Source organism: Epinephelus fuscoguttatus, linkage group LG17 (assembly GCF_011397635.1).
Source record: "Epinephelus fuscoguttatus linkage group LG17, E.fuscoguttatus.final_Chr_v1".
Classification (NCBI taxonomy): domain Eukaryota; kingdom Metazoa; phylum Chordata; class Actinopteri; order Perciformes; family Serranidae; genus Epinephelus; species Epinephelus fuscoguttatus.
The window spans coordinates 11,647,351-11,672,954 of record NC_064768.1 but is presented as its reverse complement, the minus strand read 5'-3'; the positions used below and the strand labels follow the sequence as shown (position 1 = coordinate 11,672,954).

Below are 25,604 nucleotides of genomic sequence, written 5' to 3'. Positions count from 1 at the left end.
ATTCACAGCCAAACATCCGCTGGAAAGTATGAACACCTGAGCAACAGAGACAGAGTCTGCAGTCAACTAACAACTGAAACAGAGACTAAAACAGTGATTTGAAATACATACATAACCAACTTTTTAATTTTGTATCTGATTTATTCTGACATGTCACATTACTTTGCTGCATAACAAGCTAGGGTAAAAATGTTTCAGTGGGTAAAAGTGAAATGTAAATATACCTCCAGTTTGGTTAAATTGCTGCATCAGAGTCTCAATGGTGGTACTGAAGAAGCTGTGACTATGACGACACTCATCATTGTACCAGTCCATGTGTTTTACATCATCTTTCAGTAGTTTTTTCATCCAGTCCTGTTTGGGTTCTGCTATTGTAGTGTTGCTGTCACAGTAAATCACCTCAACTCCATCAACCATTACAACAGCAACAAACTCTGGGAAGTTTGGGACTCTCACCGATCCAGTGTAGAACAGTATCAGGGAGTGATACACTGTGAAAAAAAAAGAAAACATTTCCTGTTGCGTGTTTATTAATCTTGTGTGATTGGTTTCCATCCACATTCAGCCTTCGTTACATGTGACTTTTTTTCATATTTTTTCTACTAAAGTGGAAGCTATTGACAAAGCAGGTTCAGTCATCCCCTGCCTTACAATCTTAAATTTTGTCAGTGCCTCAGCAGCAGGGTTCCACTAATATTGTTCTAAGAAAGAAGTCTGATACAGGTTCCTTTGTTCTGAAGCTGCTGGTTGACAATATTTTGCACAATGTTCAAAATCTTTAAATATGACCACAGAAAGTAGCCTACTTATTATTTCAGAGAGCTGTCAGAGTGGAACAGCTTCTAAGGCAGTGTTTTACATGACGTATCTGCTCACTGTTTGAATTGCTCCTGAACCTCTAAGCCTTTGCATATGCATCAACATGGGGTGTGCAAAGTCACCCAGGGCTGGATTGGACCCTTTGGCGGGCTGGTTCTGGCCCACAGGCCGTATGTTTGACACTCCTGATATAAGGGGTACATCTTTTTAGACATTTTGTCACTACACATTTCATGGTTGGTGTGTTACCATCAACAGGAAGGCAGTGTTAACCACAGTTGACAGGAAATCACATGCTCCTGTGTTCAGCTTAGAATGTTCTTTACATATGAGTGAATAGAAACAATTAGCTCGCATGTACTAGAGTACAATATTAGTGAGTTGTTCCTTAAATGCCATATGAGTGCGTGCAAATGTCAGTGCACTGCCCTGTGATGGAGATTGGGCTAAACATCATTATAGCCCATGAAAAAGTGTCGTCTGTACTCATACAGTTAAAATGTATTTGTTCAACACACAGTTAGCTGTATGAATCATCTCTTCACTATTAAGAGATTTCAGCAGTGGTGGGTAGAGTAATGAAAATCTATACTTGAGTAAAAATACAATTACTCCCATAAAAAATGACTCAAGTAAAAGTGAAAATTACCATTGGAGAGACCTACTCAAGTAAAAGTACATGGTTAACAAATTACTCAGTACAAGTTACTTTCCACTTTAATATTTTTAGGGTGTGTGGGCCGGTGCAAAATAATGAAAACACAGCACTCATTAATAAAACTTTCCTCAGTTAATTAATAATGAGGTTTAATGAATTCAAAAGTCCAACAGACCTCTAGCTACAATATAACTTAATGTCATTATCATAACATCAAAGATCAACGTTACACATGAAGAATGAACATACCTGAAGCTAACGCTAGCTTGCTAACATTATTTCACATGGAGTATGTGAAAAACTTGCATGTGCTTGCGAAGTTTTTCTAAGTGAAGATCTCTGTTTTTTTGTTGTTTTGCAGAAAGCACATCAGCACTTCATTATGTAAACTGCTGTCTTTTTTAGAATTTGGTATGAAAAGCATGGCCAGATGTGACCAGGGATTGCAGGGTTGACCCCAGAACAGCTGTTATGCCAGGTGGAAAATATCTTTTTGATGGGGCAGGCGACCAGGTGGTTTGGCACACAAGTGTCTTTTTTGACCGGGCCAGGGACAGACTATGTTTTGATTTTTATGTTAAAAAGCCGATAAGTGTCTGTGTTAATAATGTCATGACCACATTATCTACCAAGTGATGAGAAGGGTTCCCACACATTTTTACCAATTAATTTTCAAAACTTTTCAGAGTATTTTCATAATATTTTACCCTATTTCCATGGCTGTATTTAAATAGTTTAAATTGTGTAGACCTATTGACAATACAAACACATATTATGAAACAGACAGTTTCCAGGTATTAGCAGATCATCTGCTAGGGCTTGCTGACTTTACTTGCTTATTAGACATTACCACCACTAACTAGCTCCATATGTCTAATTGACTAGACCAGCACATATGGGTACCTCACAAAACATCAAGGTCATGCCCCTTTTGGGGGATAGAAAACCAAAGATCTGAACTGATTAACAGTTAATTTGTTAATTGGTTAACCGCCAAGAATATTTTTGACCAGGTATGTATGTTGGTCAAAAGGTGAATTTTTCTACTCCTCAGTTTACTGCATTGCGCACCACCGGTGATCTGGTGGAAGCTAATGTTCGGTAACAGTAACACAATGTAACAGTTCGGGCTAAGGTTAACAGTTAAATACGCTAAAGGGGTTTGCTGCTCAAAATGAAGCAGCTCCCTCACTGTGGTTACCTGGGGGACGATCATATGGTGGCCAGCTATATAGATGACTTTGGATCTTCAACATGTAACAGAGAAACCTAAACTGAAGATGCTATATTGAAACAAGGGGCATATGGTTGCATCAACTCAGCAAAAACAGAATGCATGAGGTGAAGTAAACTAAACATGCATTTCCTACCATCATCACTTTTGATTGAAGCCTTACCTCTGTTGGTCCTGATCACTGCTTTGTCCAGTTTGGTGACGATGTCGTCCTTCACACCATCGAGCTGAAACACACAGTCGTACTTCTCCCAGTCTTCAGGTGGGACTGATGAAAGGTCCAGGTCACTGATCATCTGGAAGGATCCATCGTGGTTGGGGAGGATCTCTCCGTAGTCCACGTCCTCATAAATCTCCTCTCCATCTTTCCTCCAGAACATCATGGCTCTGTTTGGGTAGAAACCTGTAGCGTGGCAGCTGACTGGAGAGGAGGGAGACTTCTGGAGGAGAGACACTGTGGGAAGATCTGCAGAGACACGGATATACAGTGTGTCTTACTTCATATTTGCTGCAATGCTAAATTACATCAGGACAAACTGTTTCATAAAACTACATCGGGTCATGTGATTCTACCTTTTCTCAGCAGAGAGCTCCTCCCATAGTCCACATACTTCTTCAGCTGGTCAGGACACTGTTGGGCGAGATAGGTTTTAATGGCCGCTAATCCTGTTTTGTCATTGTCCCACTTGTGTTTGATGGGGACAGCCTGTGGTTTAGGAGCGATCCATGTCTCTGTCTTCAGGTCAAGTACTATGAAGTCTTCTCCATCATAACCATACTGATTAAAACCATAAACCTCTCCAGTCTCATCGTCCCACTCACAGCCAAACATCCGCTGGAAAGTGTGAACACCTGAGCAACAGAGACAGGACTGCAGTCAACTAACAACTGAAACAGAGACTAACACAGTGATTTGAAATACATACATAACCAACTTTTTAATTTTGTATCTGATTTATTCTGACATGTCACATTAATTTGCTGCATAACAAGCTAGGGTAAAAATGTTTCAGTGGGTAAAAGTGAAATGTAAATATACCTCCAGTTTGGTTAAATTGCTGCATCAAACTCTCAACGGTGGTATTGAAGAAGCTGTGACTATGACGACACTCATCATTGTACCAGTCCATGTGTTTTACATCATCTTTCAGTAGTTTTTTCATCCAGTCCTGTTTGGGTTCTGCTATTGTAGTGTTGCTGTCACAGTAAATCACCTCAACTCCATCAACCATTACAACAGCAACAAACTCTGGGAAGTTTGGGACTCTCACCGATCCAGTGTAGAACAGTATCAGGGAGTGATACACTGTGAAAAAAAAAGAAAACATTTCCTGTTGCGTGTTTATTAATCTTGTGTGATTGATTTCCATCCACATTCAGCCTGGTGGTCAGTGCTGAGTGACAGAAGGACGGAAGGAAACAGGAAGCTCCTTTGTCCTAACTGACTAGCGATTGAGTTGTTAATAGTCCTGGAAACAAACTATCCTAAGGCACAAATCAGTATTCAGTCAACTAAATATTCTTAATGGTCCTTTGAGCTGGAGCAAAACAATTCAATGGACAGAGCAAAACCATACAGACAGCCAGCACTCTCCCATAGACCACTCAGATATCTGTCAGAATACCAGATGTCATTCTCTAGCTTGCCCTCAGAAGCTATTCCTGCTATTACTCAACCTTTAGACTCCCACGCTATCTTAAAGAACAACTTAAAGGTCACATATTGAATCTGGAAAAAAAAATGTACAGGCCCTTGGGAAGGGGGTTGAGCAACAGTCATACTCTGCTTCATCAACTTCTTGACATTCAACAATTCCAATTGCCCCTGACCACAGTAATCATTCCCTGGGACCTTGTGTACATCATAGACCTCCACCTACAGTCAAATAACTGTATGACAAGTTATATGAGCACAACATCCCCATGAGTCATGGTGACTTTAATCTTCCTTTTCCACCTTCACCCAGCCATCTTTGCTCACTTTCCGCCACCCCCTGGCTCTCCAATGCCCACCCCACAGTCAGTAAGGCTCAAGTCAGCCAAAGCAACACAGACCAGGGGGCATTCTAATGTACGACAACACAATAGCAGGGAGTGAGTCACTGAAGAAGGAGCAGGTTTTCTGTTATGTGGTTTTTCTTTTTGTGTGACTGGTTGTCACAATCGTCTGCTGAGCACAGCAGACGATTTTAAAATGGGTCACTACCAACAACAGCAGAAGGCGCTTCATGTCATAGAAAGTGAAGAACTGAAAATGAATCTTAAAAGTTGCTAACTGTGCACTGGAGGCCCAAAACAACTACTAATAAAAGAAAAAGCACCCTAAATATAATACATTTTCTTGCAATTGCACTGTGTTAAAACCCAATTTAAGCTGGATTTTTGTTTGTATTTCTTTCCCAGTATAATTTCCATCCATATTTAATTAGCAAGACACATTGTGGTACTGCGTAACTTGCACTACTACAGGACTCCCCTGCTCACTTCATTTATTGAACTGCATTTCAGTGGTGGAATGCCATCAAGTACATTTACATAAGTACAGTAAGTACTATGAGGTACTTTACTTCAGTAATTTCTTCTTGTGCCACTTTAGACGTCTACATTTCAGAGGGGAATATTGTACTATTTGCTTCATTAGATTTATCTGACAGCAGTGGTGTCATTAGACCTGGGCATCAGAGGCTTTAGCCCTGAATATTTTATAAACAGCTCCAGATCTAAATATAAAGCTATATATAATATTCAAAAAGAAGAGTAGTCCAAATAATTATAAAAAGCCCTGGATTTAATCATCTTTCAGTCCATTCATGCTTGTACTTCAGTAAATGTACTTAGTCACATTCCACCGCTATTAACGTAAATACATACATTAAACGATGTTTCCAAATCTTATTTAAAACAAAAATTAAAATTAAAAAGAAATAATCATGATAGCAGTTGTATTCTGTTTCTACTCAACACTAACTGCTGACAACTGCTAATATTTTTAATGTCACAATTCATAATTAATGTGAAAAGTAAAAAAAAAAAAAAAAAAAAGTAATTAAGGGTAAAGAAGGTGCCAGAGTGCATAAAATAAGCATCAATTTCATCATAAAAAAAATGTCCTGAAGGAGGAACCCCCTGGACACCCCTATGGTCCGGGCTAAGACCCCATTGTCCTCCAAATCTAGACGTGCCCCTTTGTGATGGCTTCAGTTACTGGTTATATTACAAATTACATTTTGCACATAAAACATATGGAAATGTAAAAAGTAAAGTAAAGTACAACATACTTGGGAACTATATATTTTGATAATCAAAGTATTTTTTATGCTTATGTTTACAGTGTGGTATTATTTTATTTAAGGTGCTAAATTCTTCCTCAACCACTGCTCATTCCATGCACAATACTTGCACATTTCTGCACAAAATTGTACCATATGTTTATAGTTTATAGTATTTCTTCGTGTGTGTATGTGTGTGTGTGTGTGTGTGTGTGTGTGTGTGTGCGCATGCATGTGTGTGTGTTTCTTGATTTTTGCAATACTTGCTTTTATTTTTAATTTCATTTTCTATCACTGTATTTATGTTATGCACTAATAAACCAAAGGAATTTTGTTGTATACAAACCAGATTCTCATTCTAAGTTTCTATTTTTTTTTTTTTTTTTAAATTGAATTAAATTTTACAAAAATCTGATTGTTTCATTTTGGCAAACAAATATCTTGATTATAACTATTTTAAGAATTTTCAGAAAAACAAAAACAAAACAAACAAAAAAACCCCCCCAACTTTTAAAATTATATTCTCATTAGCCTAATTTAAAAGTTCTGGTGTGACTGCAGCGGCTTAGAATTTATCCATATTTTGATTTCCAGTTTCTATTCATTATTTCTGAGCTGCAGCAGAGAGAGAACATACTGTGAACTGTGTTACTGTGTCATGTGAAATTTTCTTTGAAATCTGTATATTAAATTTAACTGGGTGAAAAATTAAAAAGCTGAAAATTTTCAAACTCCGTGACCAACTCTTGATTTTTTTTCCTACAGGATCAGCAGCATAAATAAACAATTGAGAACAGGCATTCTGCTTAAAACAAGAAATCTAAAAGCTGAAATCCAACCAAAACTAATTTTTGAAGAGATAGAAAGCTACATGCCCTTATGGTAGGCCTATGTGTTAAAACAAATTATATACTAATTTAATCTGCTGTTATAGCAACACTTTGAAATAAATTGTGGTCTTACTTGGAGATGCAACATGACAGAAGAGGAGCAACAAAAATAAACTTTTCATCATGTTCTTGGTAGAGCTGATCTTGACTTGAATAAGTGAGGCGCATGTTCAGGCGCGGGAGGTAAAAAACTCAAATTCAAGTAAGCCACAAGCCCACACTGTTAAGAGTGCAAGATGGAGAGATACCATGGCTAGATAGCAATCCAAGTCTATTTTGTGGTGTAGGCACATTTTCCATGACATTTTAATGTCGTGTAAAAAAAAAACCCCAAAACCCCATCATTATACTATTTTTTTTTTGCATTTTATATTTAAAAAAAAATATTTTTTATATCATATTTTATTTTCTTTTTTTACTTTTTAAAACTGTTTTTGTATTTCTTCCTCTAAAATGTTATACTCTGAGACCCCCCTCTCTTTGCAGGCTAGTTGTTTCATTCCATACAGTTACGGCGACTGAGGACTGCCTACAGTTTATAATATAGCCTGCATTAAGCTTTTCTTCAGAAATACTGAAACTCATGTTTATCATCGACAGCATGTGTTATGTTGGAATTAACATTTTATGACAAACAGTTTTGCTTATGTCAATATCTGAAGTGTGGAGGAGACAGAAAGACATGAAGGATGCAGACAGATAGCATCAAACAGGAAGTGAAGGGCACTTCACTTCCTGGCTTCCAACTAACTTGGTGGCATATAAATTATGATGCATGAAGTAAACTTATATTTATTATTCAATGAACTATAAATCACATTTAGTCAAAGTGACTTGAACATAATGTTAAGGGGTTCATCATGCATCCTAATTCCTTCATGAAATCATTATGATTGCATTGTTATGCATGAATTAAGCATGTGTTTTCTTTTTGGTGCAGTATCACTTACTTTATGCACTCTGACACCTTCTTTACCCTTAATTACGTTTGTTTTTTACTTTTCACATTAATTAAAAATTAAAAAATTAATTAATGCAATTAATTAATTATAACAAATATTAGCAGTTGTCAGCAATTAGTGTTGAATAGAAACAGAATACAACTGCTATCATGATTATTTCTTTTTAATTTTAATTTTTGTTTTAAATAAGATTTGGAAACATCATTTAATGTATGTATTTACGTTAATAGCGGTGGAATGTAACTAAGTACAAACTCACACACACACTATGGGAGATACTGGCCCACTGCTGCCTCGATCGGTTAGTTTGTCTGTTATTGTGTGACTTTGCTGAGTCCAAACTAACCCTTTAAAGCACACAATAACACAAACTAACTGACCAAGGCAGCGTTAGACCAGGAACTCCTGTGTTCTGAGGTAAAATTACTGTTTTTGTCAATGGATTCTGGTGGCTTTGATGAGAGCATAAATTACAGCATCAGCTCCCCACCTCAAAGGGCTCTCTGATGGAAAGGTAGAGTGGTGAAAGTATTTCAAATATAGTGTACATTTACCCTGATATTGATTTTTTAGGCGGCTAAAATATGTTTTGCTGCTGCCCCTTGTCCACAGCAGTACATTGCTTAGCTTTTGTGTCAGGACTCCTGCCTGCATCTCTAAAGTGGGGGCGTGCTGACTGCCATCTACTGCAGATAATACACTGACTATGGATAGATACTTCATACAACCCTATTTTAAAAAACATACGTACTATCCCCTTAAAATGCATCGTACACATTATTTGGTATGAAAGTTTAGGTTATTGCACTCAACTTCAGCTATCAGAAATAAACAGTATTTATATTGAGTAACAGAATTTAATTTAACATTAAATTCAAAAAAGGAAAATGACATGCAGTTAATTCCTTCAGTCTTAGCCTGGAGTTTGTAAACTTGTGACTTCATGCACACAAACCACGTAATCAACCTTTTTTATGCCTCCCCGCTGGTGATTGCTGTGGCCGGAGCTAGGCTATCGCTGGCGTGTTCTTGTAAACACGACATCTCAAGAAACACCTTGTGGGGAATTTCTTCAAATGTGACACAAACATCCATTTGGACTGAACAATGAACTGATTTGATTTTGAAGATCAAAGGTGAAGGATACTGTGATCTTGTGGCTGTCTCATTCTTGTGAACGCAATATCTCAAGGCCTCGAGGGAATTTCTTCAAATTTGGCACAAATGTCCACTTGAACTCATTAACAAACTTATAAGAATTTGGTGGTCAAAGGTCAAAGGTCACTGTGACCTAACAAAACATGTTTTGGGCCATAACTTAAGAATTCATCTGCTAATTCTGACAAAATTTCAGTCAAATATATGAAAGGATAAAATGATGAAGTGACATTTTATATCCAAAACGTCAAAAGTCAACTCCACTTTGACATCATAATGTTCTGCAAAAAACACTTTTCCAGCCATTATTCAACCTAAGTTAGGAACAGACGGGGTCACATACTTAACTGATGTGTGTGAAGCATCCATGTTTTCAGACACAGATCAAAACTGTAAGTGCAACTTGACTGATTTGTGGAGGTATACAACTATGAGGCAGTAATTCTAGTTTTAGAAATGAAAGGCTAGTAAAACACACAACTTTTAACCAATAAACATACAAATGAATGAAAAAATGCAATGGAGAATAAATGCAGTGAATACAGCAGCAAACAACTAATTAATGACCACAACTTGGCAAGATGGATAAATATGTGGAAACACCAGAGACCACAGATGAAATACAATTTATACACAGTTCAACAGCTGAGAGATTGTTGGGAAGTACAGGGAAAATATATGAAGCCATTCAACATCATTTCTATATTGATGGGGGACTGTACATATATCCTAACATTTCTTAATTACTCTTACTCTTACTCTAAAAGTAAAGTTTCACCTGGTAGTTAAGATGGCCAGGGAAGAAGCTACCGATTCTCAAGTGGGAACACTCCCCAGAACTCTCTGGCATTCTCATGAAATGGTAAATTAGTAATGTGTTAAACTGGCTCATCACCAGTTGGCACTCAACATTCCATTGGACATCCTTCATGTTCTCTGCTAACCTGATTTTTGACCCAAAGGTCTCTGGCAGGTTAGAAAAAAATTCACTCAGTTCTCTGTGAAATAGGTCAAATTGGTGTCGATTCGGCTACTCCTCACTCAGGGAGTTCAGCATCCTCTTCTAATCTTCACTGTCCCCTGTGAAGATTAGAAGCAAATAAATAGTGAAAGTGAAATGATTCTCATATTGGCGTCCACATTATGCAGGACTTTTGTTTATATGGTAAACTGGATATTAGTTGCTTGTCAACAAGGGAAAAAAGAAAATCAGTTTGAAACATTTCACGATAGAATACTTACTGTTAGCAGGCTGAAACCCTGAAATGCAGATGAAAGAAAACAAAGTTAGTAAATGATTCACATTTTAGAATTTATACAACAAGAAATAGATAAATAGGCTCTTTGTGACTACCCTTTACTTATGATTTGACCCTTTGCCAAGTCCTGCCCCCCGGTCGCAGACTGGCCAATCATAACCTAACATCGGGACCAGGGTCCGACAACAACATAGCTGTGCTCCATTGACTCTAATGCAGTCGTGTCAGATTTCCTTCATTTTCAGGGTGGTTATGTGAATTTGGAGCTAAATGTTGTGCCTGGGGCACGTCGTGTATTAATGATACTCGTTACCTGGAGAGGTTGGAAAAATATGTACATTTCTTCCCTGTTCCAAAACCAAAACCAAACCCTGACAAGTGTAGGGTTAGCTAGCTAGCTACTGAAGATACAGCCTACTGAATGTATACACATGCTGCTTTTGCTTTTTAATGACTGAGCACTGAAACAAAGACTGACCCTGCTGTACAGGAACCAGTGAAGGGAGGCATGAAACCTTTGCTGATATTCAACCAGCTGTGTGTCATCGCATTGTGCGCAGATTAATGTTTGACTTCCCCGGAGATCCCTGCCTGTCCGGCAGCGGAGGTCCCGGTGCTGGCAGTGGCATGGGGGCGAAGACAAACACCGTCCATCTGCACACACTGGTTCAATATAGACACAGTTTCACTTTATATTTATTGTCTTCTGTGGCGATCAGCAGTGATGTGGTGGTTCACTTTTACACTGTGATCTGTAGCCTATAGTTCAGCTTTAGCTTCTAACTGTCTTTGTCTTTTTAACCTGTGTTTACTGCTGAGTGAGTTTGACATCCCGCATATATCCTTCAAACACATTTTGTAGACCCCTCTGTCTGCTTCCTTCTGGAATCACTATTTCATTTTTCCGAAATATGATAATATTTCTTCAGGGAGTGCAGTTAGTTACAGTGTGGGCTCCATGCTTACTCTAACAGCTTGTCGGACCATCACAAAGGGGCGGGGCCAGAACTACCACACAAAATATGCAGGATTACACTATCACAGATGGTTATTCTAAATTCATTCATGGAGTAAAAACATCTCTATTCTTCACCATTATTGTTCCTTCTCCAGATGAAAAGTCCAATGATGAAGAGTGACAGCAGCAGCAGCAGCAGTCCTACCACAACTCCAATAACAAGACCAGTGGGGAACCCTGAAGAAGAAACTGAAACCAAAGCAGAGCATTCAGACTTTGGGTTCATTCATATTGTTGAAACTTATGTTGTATGTCAGCACCTGCCCTCTAAATGTGGCTGCAGCTGTGTAATGTTTTAAGCCTTATGGATGGGTATTATAAATAAACCATATCTTGGAAAATTTCACTATCAGTCATACTCTAGACAAATAGAACACATCGGAAACTTTGTCTATGGAGGTTCAACTGCAGCTAAGGGGTTAAGCGCAGACCACTACATGCCCATTTTGAGTCTACGTGGGGACCTTTGTTGCATCTCTATTTTCTATCATCTCAGTGATGTCTCTTAATGCCTAATTTCTAATGAGTTCTTTCTTGTTATATATCTTACTGTCCACCAAAAAAATAGAAACCTGACGTGCAGATTTTTAGATATCCTGCCAAGTAACAGATGAACAAATAAGACTTAACCACAAGGACTTCTGATTCCTCTCTTACCTATGTTGGTCCTGATCACTGCTTTGTCCAGTTTGGTGACGATGTTCTCCTTCACACCAGAGAGCTGAAACACACAGTCGTACCTCCTCCAGTCTTCAGGTGGGACTGATGAAACGTTCAGGTCACTGCTCATCTGGAAGGATCCATCATGGTTGGGGAGGATCTCTCCATGGTCCACGTTCTCATGAATCTCCTCTCCATCTTTCCTCCAGAACATCATGGCTCTGTTTGGATAGAAACCTGTAGCGTGGCAGCTGACTGGAGAGGAGGGAGACTTCTGGAGGAGAGACACTGAGGGAAGGTCTGGGGGGAGGAGAGAATGAGAGGAGTGTAAAGAGAGAAATATATATATATATATGTACAGTGGTTCTCTACACGTTGCTTCACATTCACTGTAATGTAACTATACATTTAAAACAGGACAGGCATATGAACATTGTTTTACCATTTAGTCTACATCAGGTCATGTGACTTTACCTTTTCTCAGCAGAGAGCTCTCTGAGGACAACGCTGAGTGAGGAGATGCATGATGTTTTTTATTTTAGCTTTGTCACTGTCCCACTCTTGTTTGGTGTTAAGAGTCTGTTGGTATATTTCCATCAAGTCTTCATTAAAGTCCAACTCAAAAGGGGAAAATTGTGTTTCAGGTATCCATGTTTCTCTCCTCAGGTCCAAAGACATGAAGTCTTCTCCATCATAACCAAACCGATTGAAGCCTTTAACCTCTTCAGTGTCATCATTCCACTCACAGCCAAACATGTTCTGCAAAGTGTGAACACCTGATAGAGAGACAGACAAATACCAGTAATTGCCGTAAGCAGCTACTAAAACAACTATATGTTGATTCTTCATTACATAAAGATGTTCTGATGATCAAATCATATTTTGTGATGATATATCTTCTTTGGTGGTGTTTGTTACAAGTTACTGTTGGAGCTAAGCTAATAATTAATCTACTTAACTGTTTTTAAGAAGATAAAAAAATGTAGCAGCAAAAAGTGAAACATAAATTCACCTCCAGTTTGTTTTAAACGCTGCATCAGACTTTCAATGGTTGAACTGAAGAACCGTTGAACAACACGACACTCATCAGTGTACAAGTCCAAGTGTTTTGGATCATCGTCTATTATTTTCTTCATCCAGTCCTGTTTGGGTTCTGCTCTCTTGATGTTGCTGTCACAGTAAATCACCTCAGTGTGATTAACCATCACAACACCCACAAACTCTGGGAAGTTTGGGATGCCATAAGATCCAGTGAAGAAAAACTTTAGGGAGTGTTCAACTGAAAAAAAAAACAGGTGTCATTTTTTCAGTTCAGTTTTTCACCATGGCCATCCTATAAGGAGATTAGTTTAAAGGTTTAAATAAACCATATCTTGGAAAATTTCACTATCAGTCATACTCTAGACAAATAGAACACATCAGAAACTTTGTCTAACGAGGTTCAACTGCAGCTAAGGGGTTAAGCGCAGACCACTACATGCCCATTTTGAGTCCACGTGGGGACCTTTGTTGCATCTCTATTTTCTATCATCTCAGTGATGTCTCTTAATGCCTAATTTCTAATGAGTTCTTTCTTGTTATATGTCTTACTGTCCACCAAAAAAACAGAAACCTGATGTGCAGATTTTTAGATATCCTGCCAAGTAACAGATGAACAAATAAGACTTAACCACAAGGACTTCTGATTCCTCTCTTACCTCTGTTGGTCCTGATCACTGCTTTGTCCAGTTTGGTGACGATGTTCTCCTTCACACCAGAGAGCTGAAACACACAGTCGTACCTCCTCCAGTCTTCAGGTGGGACTGATGAAACGTTCAGGTTACTGCTCATCTGGAAGGATCCATCATGGTTGTGGAGGATCTCTCCGTGGTCCACGTTCTCATGAAGCTCCTCTCCATCTTTCCTCCAGAACATCATGGCTCTGTCAGGGTAGAAACCTGTAGCGTGGCAGCTGACTGGAGAGGAGGGAGACTTCTGGAGGAGAGACACTGTGGGAAGCTCTGGGGAGTAAAAGGATTCAATGTAATGTAACTGTACATTTGACACTGAGCATGAAATTGCTGTTCCTGTTAATCTACATCAGGTCATGTGATTTTACCTGTTCTCAGCTGAGGGCTCTTGCCATAATCCAAATACTTCTTCAGCCACTGAGGACAACGTTGGGTGAGGTGATACTTGATGTTTGTCATTCTAGCTTTGTCATTGTCCCACTCCTTTTTGATGTTAGAAACCTGTTGGAGTGTTTTCACCAAGTTTTCACCATATCCTTTTTTAAAGATATAAACTTGTTGTTCAGGTATCCATGTTTCTCTCCTCAGGTCCAAAGACATGAAGTCTTCTCCATCATAACCAAACCGATTGAAGCCTTTAACCTCTTCAGTGTCATCATTCCACTCACAGCCAAACATGTTCTGCAAAGTGTGAACACCTGATAGAGAGACAGACAAATACCAGTAACTGCCGTAAACAGCTACTAAAACAACTATATGTTAATTCTTCATTACATAAAGATGTTCTGATGATCAAATCATATTTTGTGGTGATATATCTTCTTTGGTGGTGTTTGTTACAAGTTACTGTTGGAGCTAAGCTAATAATAAAAACCGTTCTACTTGACTGATTTTAAGAAAATAAGCTTTAAAAGTTCCTCAAACAAGTACTTCCTAATAAGTTGTTACTGTTGCTAAAATTAATCAAATTTGTATGCCTTTGTAACTACAAATGTTATAAAGCATCAATAAACAAGTCTCAACCATAAAATTTCATGAGGTTATGTACCTTGTCCAGTTTTGCGTCGGTATCGGCTGTAGACTGACTTGGCAGAGATGGCTGCCATCTTGTTTTTACATGGACTTGTTTACTGTGCTTTTGCTACCACTAGATGATATAAAAAATGTCCACTAAGGGCTCATTTATGCACAATGTTAAATAAAGATACGCAGATGGATGGAGCATTCTGTCTGTCTCTGCCTCATTTGTTGTTGTGTCAAACTTTTGGCTCCGCCCTCTAGTGCCATCTATTGGTTGTATCTATGCCATCATAGAGGATGCATGGAGGTATGGGGGCAGTGATGTTTACGTTTGAAATGGACATACAGGGAGTATCAATGAGCCTTAACAACTACAACAGGTCTAAGTTAAGCAAAATGAAGTAAAAGGTGCAGCAAACCCAGTGTCCTCAAATGAGGACACAGGGTCACAGGAGGGTATATAAATGTGTGGGTGCTGGAGACGTGTCTTTTTTGTGTGTGTCAGTGAATGTTTGTGCATATTGGATACATCTATTTGCTACATAGCAAACCAGAATTAAATTTAAAAAAACGTGTTGTAGCAGTAAAAAATGAAACATAAATTCACCTCCAGTTTGTTGGAAGAGCTGCATCAGACTCTCAATGGTTGAACTGAGGAAGCGTCGACCAGCACGACACTCATCAGTGTACCAGTCCAGGTGTTTTGGATCATTGTCTATTATTTTTTTCATCCAGTCCTGTTTGGGTTCTGCTTTCTCAAGGTTACTGTCACAGTAAATCACCTCAGTGTCATCAACCATCACGACACCCACGAACTCTGGGAAGTTTGGGACTCCATGAGATTCAGTGGAAAAAAACTTGAGGGAGTGTTCAACTGGAGGACAAACAGGGTTTCAATTTTTGAGTGACATATTTGCATCCTTTCTTGTATGATTGGTTGTTAAATTCCTGAGTACAACAAAGAGTTTGTATCACTTTGGGCTAAGAAAAAGACAATAGGCATATTATTAATATTAGTAAACTCTCGTTAGGCTTTTTGATTAATGGTACCAGTTTACTCAACCCCAAAAACAAGTAAATAAAAAAAACCAGATTGTCACATTGTCATTGTTGTGTTTACAGTCTCAGGAAGACACTGTTGAAGCGTGGGGGGGGGGTTCTGGCATGGGGTCCACTCATAATTCCGACATCCCATTATTTCGACATCCCATTGTTCCGAAATCTCAATGTTTCGACATCCCATTGGTCCGACCATATTAAACCCATTGTTACGAAGTCCCGTTGTTCCAAAATCTCATTTTTCATTGTTACAAAATAACTGTTTCATGGTTAAGGTCTGGTTAGGTTTAGGCACAAGAACTACTTGGTTAAGGTTAGGAAAAGATCATGGTTTGGGTTAAAATGATAACTTTCATCATTGTTTCTACTTCCGCAAAACAGTGCGACCGTTGTCGTCATGGCAACAGTAAACAACATGACAAAACGGTCTCTTGCTGCTTTCCCTTGCTGCTTGCTTTTTCAACTTTTTGCACTGCAACATTGAGATTTCGGAACGACGGGACTTCGGAACAATGGGTTTAATATGGTCGAACCAATGGGATGTCGAAACATTGAGATTTCGTAACAATGGGTAATTTTCGGATTTTCGGATGTCGGAATTATGACATGGCACCTCCGGCACAACTTCACCTTCCAATGTGCATAAGGGAAGGAAAGAAATCTAAAGAGGTCAAAATTCCAGCAACACTTGTAGTTCACAGAACAACTTTTTTGCAAGACCAAGGCATTTCTGCTTGCAGCCTTTATCAGGGTCATCGGTAAGGAAGACATGAGATCCTCTTGTAATGAAAAAACAACTCAGTCACACACATAGAAGTCAAATAGTCACACTTACAATAAAGTATGTTTCAGGAGGTGACCCTGCAACTTACAGGTTACAAACAACATCCCTAGTTTGGAACAAGACAAATTAGCCCTTTGGGAAAATAAAGTTGAAGTTGACATGTTAGCACTATACAAACCACTTTCGTCAGAACCACTGGAGTCAAAAAATTATTTAATAACACTTAGTGCGAGCAGGATCAGATTCAAAAGGCTTTTATTTGTTAGAGACACACAAAAGCCAAGTCAAATTAGACTAACTCTTTTACAAATCAGGCTCATATATATATATATATATATATATATATATATATATATATATGACATCGAAAGCTGTGGCTTGTCTTAGAGTCAGTATAACTCGTTGCCTAGTGAGGTCTCATGAGGCCTTAGCTAGGTAGGGCCAACCTGGCTCCTACATGTCCATACCAAGGTGGGGTTTTATTTGGCTGCATGAGCTGCATTGTATTTTGCAGGTACTTGTCCATGTCACTGTGTAGCACACACTCTTTATCCTCCACCTTTTTGCCTTTTACTCTGGCAGAGCTATACTGGTCTTTTCCTTTTTTCATTAAGAGATGAGGAATATGATCCTCTAATATCTCTGGACCATTCTTAATTCACTGTTTTCACACAATATGTGAATAGTGATTAAACATTTTTACTCTTCTATGTGAACCTCAATCATCAACATCATTCAACATTCACAAAAAAAACTCTGTCACAGTCTTACCTCCATTGGTCCTGATCACTGCTTTGCTCAGTCTGGTGACGATGTCCTCCTTCACACCAGAGAGCTGAAACACACAGTCGAACCTGTTCCAATCTACAGGTGTGACTGATGGAAAATACAAGTCAACTCTCATCTGGAAGGATTCATCATGGTTGGGAAGGATCTCTCCGAGCTTCGTATACTCATTCTTCACCTCAAACACAAACTCAAACACAAACTCATGGATCTTCACTCCATCTTTCCTCCAGAACATCATGGCTCTGTTTGGGTAGAAACCTGTAGCGTGGCAGCTGACTGGAGAGGAGGGAGACTTCTGGAGGAGAGACACTGAAGGAAGCTCTGGGGGGAGGAGAGAATGAGAGGAGTGTAAAGAGAGAAATATATATATATATATGTACAGTGGTTCTCTACATGTTGCTTCACATTCACTGTAATGTAACTATACATTTAAAACAGGACAGGCATATGAACATTGTTTTACCATTTAGTCTACATCAGGTCATGTGACTTTACCTTTTCTCAGCAGAGAGCTCTTCCCAAAGCTTAAATACTTCCTCAGCCACTGAGGACAACGCTGAGTGAGGAGATGCATGATGTTTTTTATTTTAGCTTTGTCACTGTCCCACTCTTGTTTGGTGTTAAGAGTCTGTTGGTATATTTCCATCAAGTCTTCATTAAAGTCCAACTCAAAAGGGGAAAATTGTGTTTCAGGTATCCATGTTTCTCTCCTCAGGTCCAAAGACATGAAGTCTTCTCCATCATAACCAAACCGATTGAAGCCTTTAACCTCTTCAGTGTCATCATTCCACTCACAGCCAAACATGTTCTGCAAAGTGTGAACACCTGATAGAGAGACAGACAAATACCAGTAATTGCCGTAAGCAGCTACTAAAACAACTATATGTTAATTCTTCATTACATAAAGATGTTCTGATGATCAAATCATATTTTGTGATGATATATCTTCTTTGGTGGTGTTTGTTACAAGTTACTGTTGGAGCTAAGCTAATAATTAATCTACTTAACTGTTTTTAAGAAGATAAAAAATTGTAGCAGCAAAAAGTGAAACATAAATTCACCTCCAGTTTGTTTTAAACGCTGCATCAGACTTTCAATGGTTGAACCGAAGAACCGTTGACCAACATGACACTCATCAGTGTACAAGTCCAAGTGTTTTGGATCATCGTCTATTATTTTCTTCATCCAGTCCTGTTTGGGTTCTGCTCTCTTGATGTTGCTGTCACAGTAAATCACCTCAGTGTGATTAACCATCACAACACCCACAAACTCTGGGAAGTTTGGGATGCCATAAGATCCAGTGAAGAAAAACTTTAGGGAGTGTTCAACTGAAAAAAAAAAACAGGGCATCATTTTTTCAGTTCAGTTTTTCACCATGGCCATCCTATAAGGAGATTAGTTTAAAGGTTCTGTTTTCTGGTGCAGAAAGACATTTTTCACCACATTTAGGCCCCTTATCAGAAAGATATGAGAAAACTCAAAAGCTCAAAAGCCGCTGAATGTTTGTAGAAGACCTTGAAAAACACAACAGTTACGCTGCAAAGTTTATGCTGAAAAGCAGATTTTGAACTGAATTTTTACATTTCTGTATTTTTTAAAACAAAAAACTATGTTAAAAAAATAACAAAAAAAGAAAAATGCTAGCAACCTTACTGGTCAGACCTAATGAGGTTGCTGATTTTTGCATTCTGTACATTATAAATGAAATAAAACGAAATGGAAAGCAAAACATAAGAAACCTGCCTCAATATAATGCTTCCAGTTCAATGCCACTGCAAGCCCCAGGACTAGGCCTAAACATAGCCATAGTTAAATTAAAACCTCTTTGACAGTGTCAATTAAAACTGAACTTGTAAAGGTAGGACTTATGACTGAGTCGTTGCATTGTATCGTATTACATTTTACAGGTGTACCTAATAAAGTGGTCCCTGCATGCATAAAACAGCTAAAATGAGCTCCACCTTGACAAGGACCATTATTCTGCTTAATCATTAGGCTTTAGTTTAACTTTTCATTAAGTATCAACCATTTAACAGAAGAACTAAACTATATTATTGTGTTATTACATTGCTTAGTGTATTGCTATATATTAGAGGAAAGGAAAACATTGACATAGGTCATTTAAAGTGTTTAAATAAATCACTGCTGTTCTCTAATGAGCAGTCTTTCTATGCAGCCAGTTTTGCAGCTTCATCACTTGAAAAATATATTTGTTGAAGGTTGCCCTGTACAAATGCAATAACTTTAGATTAATGAAACTAAAAAGCTTTAATTGAAATCCCTTGCAGCAGCTTTTTTGCAACAGGACCATTTCCTGTGACCTCAGTGACTTGATTTACTGCGCACCCAAAAACAAGTAGGTATGGCTGCAACTGGAGGTGACCCACCCCCTAGCTATGATTCACCTACCATGTCAGTCACAATCAGCCCCTTCTCTCTTTGGTCTGGAAGTGGAAGCCCTGAAGAAAATGCTAAGTTAGCATCTAGTTTTCTATAAGGTGAGTCATGTCTTCAGGGATAATAAATTATAAAGTGGATTATTTTTGGTGGATTTGGCCTCATATTTGTTCATTACAACTTCCTGTTGTAGTAGGGTTTTGATAACTGTGGTGTTGGTGGGTTTGGCATGTCGTGTATGCAACAAACAGAATGTATCTGCAGCTACACGTGTCAAAAGCAACAGCAGAAAGATGAAGGGGCGGGGAACACTATTTGATGGAGAACGCATTTCGACATCTGTTCGCATTAGCAACATGTACATGAAATGACCGTTTCCCAAAATAACCACAACATACACAACAATGGCCATTTATTAATAGCATACATATAACTGAGGCATATATGGTTAGTTTTGTAATGTTCTGTCATGTTTACAGAAAATAACAATGCACATAATGGTATTATTGTAAGATCAGTGGGACAATGTGAAAGTGAAACTAAGGTTCCCAGTGTCACGCTATTGATACAATGACCAAAATCAAACTTTTACAGCAATAGCAATAACAAGTATCCATAAGAGTCACAGTGAGCTCTTACCTGTAGATGCAATGTGACAGAAGAGGAGCACCACACATAACGTCTTCATCTTGTTTTGATAAGTAAGCCTGGAGCTCAACAGAGTCAGCTCAATTGACATTGACCTTTGAGACTGAACCTGTGGGGTGGAGGGCGTGTCCAGCAGTCATTAGGGGGACTGTATGGCTTATAAATGATCGTGGAAATATATTTTACAACTGCTACTTTCTGCTTTAAAGCGATGCATGTTTTTGAAGCTTTAAAGGAACATTTCATTATTAAGTTTTTTTGAAACTTTCAAAGTCACTACATCTGAAGATGCATAGTTTTCACTGGACAGGAGATGAAAAACTGTAGGGTAGTCTAAAAAAAAAGTGCAAATCTGCCAAATATAGTGATGAAAGAAGTACTCAGAACGTGTACTTTAAAGTATCAATACCACAATGTAGGATTAAGGCCCGAACATACTCAGGCAGAAAGTACGCGGAGTGGACTCCGCGGAGGTCCACCCGGACCAAAAGCAGATGTCCGCAAGCCCTGTGCGCGCAAAGCTCAGATTTTACAACCGCGCAGACTCCGCTCCGCGCACCACTGACTGCTCGGCATGTATTTTTCACATCAACGCGCAAGAATTGTGGGTAGTGTGTTTCACGGATATTTTTACAGGAAACTACAACGCGGAAGTGCGCTCGACTATGGAAGCCCGAATGACTGCGGACATTCCTCGCGGAGTCCGCTCCGCTTATAGTACGCCCAAGTATGTTCGGGCCTTTAGCCTACATTTCTTACAGTCTGCATTCAAACTTTTACTGCAGTAAATGTACAAAGTATCAGCATCAGAGTGTTAAGTACCAAAGTTTTCTATGCAGAATGGCCCATCTTAGAATCATATCATATTAGGCTGCTAGGCTATAATCATCTATGCATATAGGTATTACATTACAGTTTGTAAGGGTGGAGCTCATTTCAACTACTTCATGTGCTTTGGTGTTAAGGATCAGGGTGGAACACATAGGGCTGCAAGTCTTTGTCTGTGGACTGTGGAAGGAAGCTGGAGCATACAACATACAAACTCCACACGGAAAGGCCCTAGCTAGCCTGTGGTTTCAAACCTGGAAGGCTCTTGCTGTGAGGTGACAGCGCTAACCACAAATGTAAAGGGACAAATCAAACATGATTTGTAATCACTTCAGCTCTCACAGTAAAAGGAGGCAGACAGATTTTAAAACATGTTTTTGATAACTTAAGTGCTTTTAAAAAAAACCAACAACAACACTAGAATTACCACACCGTGGATCTATGCCTCCATGCACAGGGCAAATTTCTCTTACAATTTACATCCATGTCTGTGAAAACATGGACACTTTGAACACGGCAGCATTACAATCAGCAAAATTTCAGGGTGGGCACCCAAGATTAGTGTCACCAATTCCAACACATTCTCGCTCCAACCTCGTCACATATCAACCTTTGGTCGTGGACTTTGGAAGATGAGATATGACACGCAAAGTACTCTGGGTGCGTTGGTTGTTGACGTTCTGGGATGCCGTGTCAAGTTCTGCCTGTCACATGCAATGTCTGTTTTCTAAATACACTCACGTTTCCACAGGAAATGTACTGTTTGCATTCAGCCTCTTTCCAAATAAACACACAACGTTAGTAAAACACCACAAATTGAGGTTTTTCTATTTATCCTTTTAGACATTTGTGTGAAGTTTTGTCATAATTAGCATATGAATTCTTGAGTTATGGCCAAAAACATGTTTTGTGAGGTCATAGTTAGCTTGATCCTTGACTGCCAAATTGTGATCTGTTTATTCTTCAGTCAAAGTGGACATTTGTGCTAATTTTAAGAAATTCTCTCAAGGTGTTCTTGAGATATTGTGTTCGGGAGAATTAGATAGACAACCCGAAAACATTATGCCTCCGGCCACGGTTTACCCTGGTGCCCCCCACCAAAAACTATGGATCATTTGATTACTTTGGAATGCATTTAGGGTTTTTCACAAATATGCCATATGCTTCACTAACAGACAACTGTGTGTATACACATTTGCCACTTTGCTCTCACTCTTTTATTCCTCCTCCATCATCAAGTCATTTTACATTTATAACAGGTTGCCTTTCTCCATCTCACTACAGCTGCCTTGAACTGACATCCTTGGTTACAAGAGAACAAACCTGCTTGAACAGATGAGAAAAAAACAAAACAAACTAAACACATAATAAATAAATAAATAAAAACAAGAAACAGACTATACCCTCTTTCCCCACTTCTAACACAATTAAAGTGCTTATAGAATAATTTTTGTCACAGCTGTCTCTGCTTAAAGACAGCTGTGGTGTTTCAACATGGTGGACTCATGAATGCTGTCCAGTGTGCTGATCCTGGAGCTGTCCGATTTACTCACAGTGAAGACCCACTGAGAGGGTTTGATGGCCCGTGATGATTAGTTTTAATTCTCACGCAAGCTGTGTGTGTGTGTGTGTGTGTGTGTGTGTGTGTGTGTGTGTGTGTGTGTGAGTGATCCTATTTGTTGAGTCGTAAAGCCATCAGACGCAACCTCCAGCTCTGTCAGTCCTGTGCATAGACTGTGTGAAATAATAGAAGCAGCTACAGTGAAGTCACCCATTGGTTTGTGGACTACTGTTTTGAAGCCTCAAATTTTGGATTTCAGCTGTCCCCAGCTTGCTTTTTTTTTTTTTTTAGCTAATTGTGACCATAGTTGGATTAGAGGTTGAAGCTGTGGAGGAGTGAAGAGTGCATTTCACTCATAAGCCTTTTTTACACAGAGCTTGTGCTAAAGAACCTCAGTGAAGTCCCTTGTTTGTGACGCCATTGCATTTTTACAACCGCAGCATCAAGCTGCTCCATGAGTGATTTTAGATGGCAGGCTGGCATCATGGAAGCAAAAGAGGCGTGGCAGGTGTGACATGTAACACAACAGTGTAGGCCTCCACTGCAGCATAAAACATCAGCATTGGCAGAGTTTTATAAAAAATAACAATGACATAACATGGAAATAACGATGTTACATGGCAGCTGATCTCATCTTCTGCTCGGCGGGTAAGGAGCTCCCGGGCCTCATTGTTTTCCCAATTTGCAGATATTTTCAACTCTTGCTCTTCTTCTTTGAGTTATCTGCTAACTCCTACCAGCTGCTCTTTAAATCTCCCGGCAGTGGGTCACACATATATTATTTATGGTGTTGGGCATTTAAACATGCGGATCTATGGGGATCGACTGTTTTGGAGCCAGCCTCAAGTGGCCACTAGTTGAACTGCAGTTTTTGGCACTTCCACATTGGTTGCATTTTTCAGCCTCCGAGGTTGCCACTTGGTCCTGCATCAGTCAGCGCTTTGTAGATGTTTTTTTTCTAAGAAACAATCCTGTCTAGGAACTTGTGATTTTGTTGACTCCTCACTAAGTGGAGTTCAGCAGCCTCTTCTAAACGTCACTGCCCCGCTGTCAAGACAAGTGGTAAATAAACAGAGATGTGACAACTTTATCATATTTGTGTCCACATGATGCAGGACAATGGTTTATATGGTGAACAGGATATTAATTGCTTGTCCTAAGGACTAACCACAATACTTACTGTTAGCAGGCTGGAACCCTGACATAAAGATAAGAGAAATCAATGTTAGAAAATAATTCACATGTCAGAATTTATAAAAGAAGAGAAATATGTTCTTTGTGGTTCACTATCACTTGTCAAATAAATGGACTGATTACCGCACAAATATGCAGGAAAAGACTATCACAGGTAGACTATTTATTCTGAATTCATTAGTGGACTAAAAACATCTCTGTCCCTCACCATGATAGTTTCTTCTCCAGATGAAGAGTCCAGTGATGCACAGTGCCAGCAGCAGAAGTACTACAACAATTCCAATAACACCACCAACAGGGAACTCATAGGAACAAACTGGACCCAAAGCAGAAATTAATTTCAGTCCTTGTTAACAATTTTCCAGGAGGAATCAACAAAATGAAGAATGCATAACATTAAGGCATTAATTTAAAAGAAAAAAAAAAGGAAAACACACACAAAAAAAAAAAGACTGAAAAGATGTAGGCTCAAGCTAAAGCCTACCCTTACCCTTTTCGTTCAGCATATTCTCATGAGTACGTCATTTACTATTAAGTTATACGGTGCTACAACTTATCAAGCTGTGCTTGGAATCCTGCTTCTTCACATCAGAGCTCAAGATGTAGAAGCAAAAATGAAAAAGTACCTTTCAAAATTAGCCACATGGTGGAGCCATTTGCTCAATGCTCTTTTTCCTTGTCCCATGGCGCATGGGCTCACTACATTACCACTGTAGCGCCATCTATATGTGAAAAGCCATTAAACACATCTGTTGCATCTCTCTCTAACTTGCTTCCTGTCATCTCAATATTGTCTCCAACAAAGGCACAAATCTTCACTGCTGTACATTGTTTTATGTGACTATTTGAGGGATTTTTTTTGTATTTGTTTTTACATATGTATTACAGTATGTGTTAAACCTGTCCTCATACAAAGGTTTGTATGATATATAAAGAATTAACGCTCAACAAATAAGTGCCCCTATTAGTTAGGTTGGTAGTTCACTTGATTTCACCGGACGTCACCTGCGTTTGTTTGACCCATCCACCACCCCAAACTGCCTCCTTATGCAGACATTCGCTCTTTATACTACGTCCTGCTATACTCCCATCAGCGCATTCCTCACGATTGCAGCTTTTACAATTACGTGGGTTATGTATGAGTGGCTCACGATTACGCAGATTATATATGAAGTCTAATGCATTACTTTTCGTAGGTATAGGCTTCATTTGAACACTGCATGAGAACAGCTTGATGCATTTAGTATTTATCATGTTAAGCCTGGTCTGTGTTTTGTGAGACAAATTTCCTGCAAGAAAAACTGTGGCACTATGCACAACAATATCTAATAAGTTCTTCCTTGGTTTATCTTACTGTCCCCCTCATTTCAGAGAAATCTGTTTCTCACTCTTTGAGATATCCTGCCAAGTAAAAAAAACTCCTATCAGTCTTACCCCAGTTGGTCCTGATCACTGCTTTGTCCAGTTTGGTGACGATGTCGTCCTTCACACCAGAGAGCTGAAACACACAGTCAAACCTCCTCCAGTCTTCAGGTGGGACTGATGAAAAGTCCAGTTCAACAGTAATCTGGAAGGTTCCATTGTGGTTGGGGAGGATCTCTCCGTGGTACACATCCTCATGAATCTCCTCTCCATCTTTCCTCCAGAACATCATGGCGCTGATTGGG

The 25,604-nt window shown here is 39.1% G+C and overlaps 1 protein-coding gene across 1 annotated transcript in view; it reads right to left on the bottom strand.

Annotated features, from left to right (window-relative positions):
- LOC125904445 (uncharacterized) overlaps positions 1–25,604 on the bottom strand; it is a 69,615-nt gene extending 44,011 nt beyond the window's left edge. The window contains exons 1-9 of the mRNA XM_049601839.1: positions 25,372–25,604; positions 18,371–18,637; positions 17,805–18,134; positions 17,292–17,630; positions 15,285–15,551; positions 14,026–14,355; positions 13,625–13,927; positions 3,751–4,017; positions 3,285–3,563 (exon numbers count right to left, since the gene is read on the bottom strand). Coding sequence (XP_049457796.1) covers positions 3,285–3,563; positions 3,751–4,017; positions 13,625–13,927; positions 14,026–14,355; positions 15,285–15,551; positions 17,292–17,630; positions 17,805–18,134; positions 18,371–18,637; positions 25,372–25,591 — 2,602 coding nt within the window. The 5' untranslated portion in view covers positions 25,592–25,604. The remainder of the gene's footprint in view (positions 1–3,284; positions 3,564–3,750; positions 4,018–13,624; positions 13,928–14,025; positions 14,356–15,284; positions 15,552–17,291; positions 17,631–17,804; positions 18,135–18,370; positions 18,638–25,371) is intronic.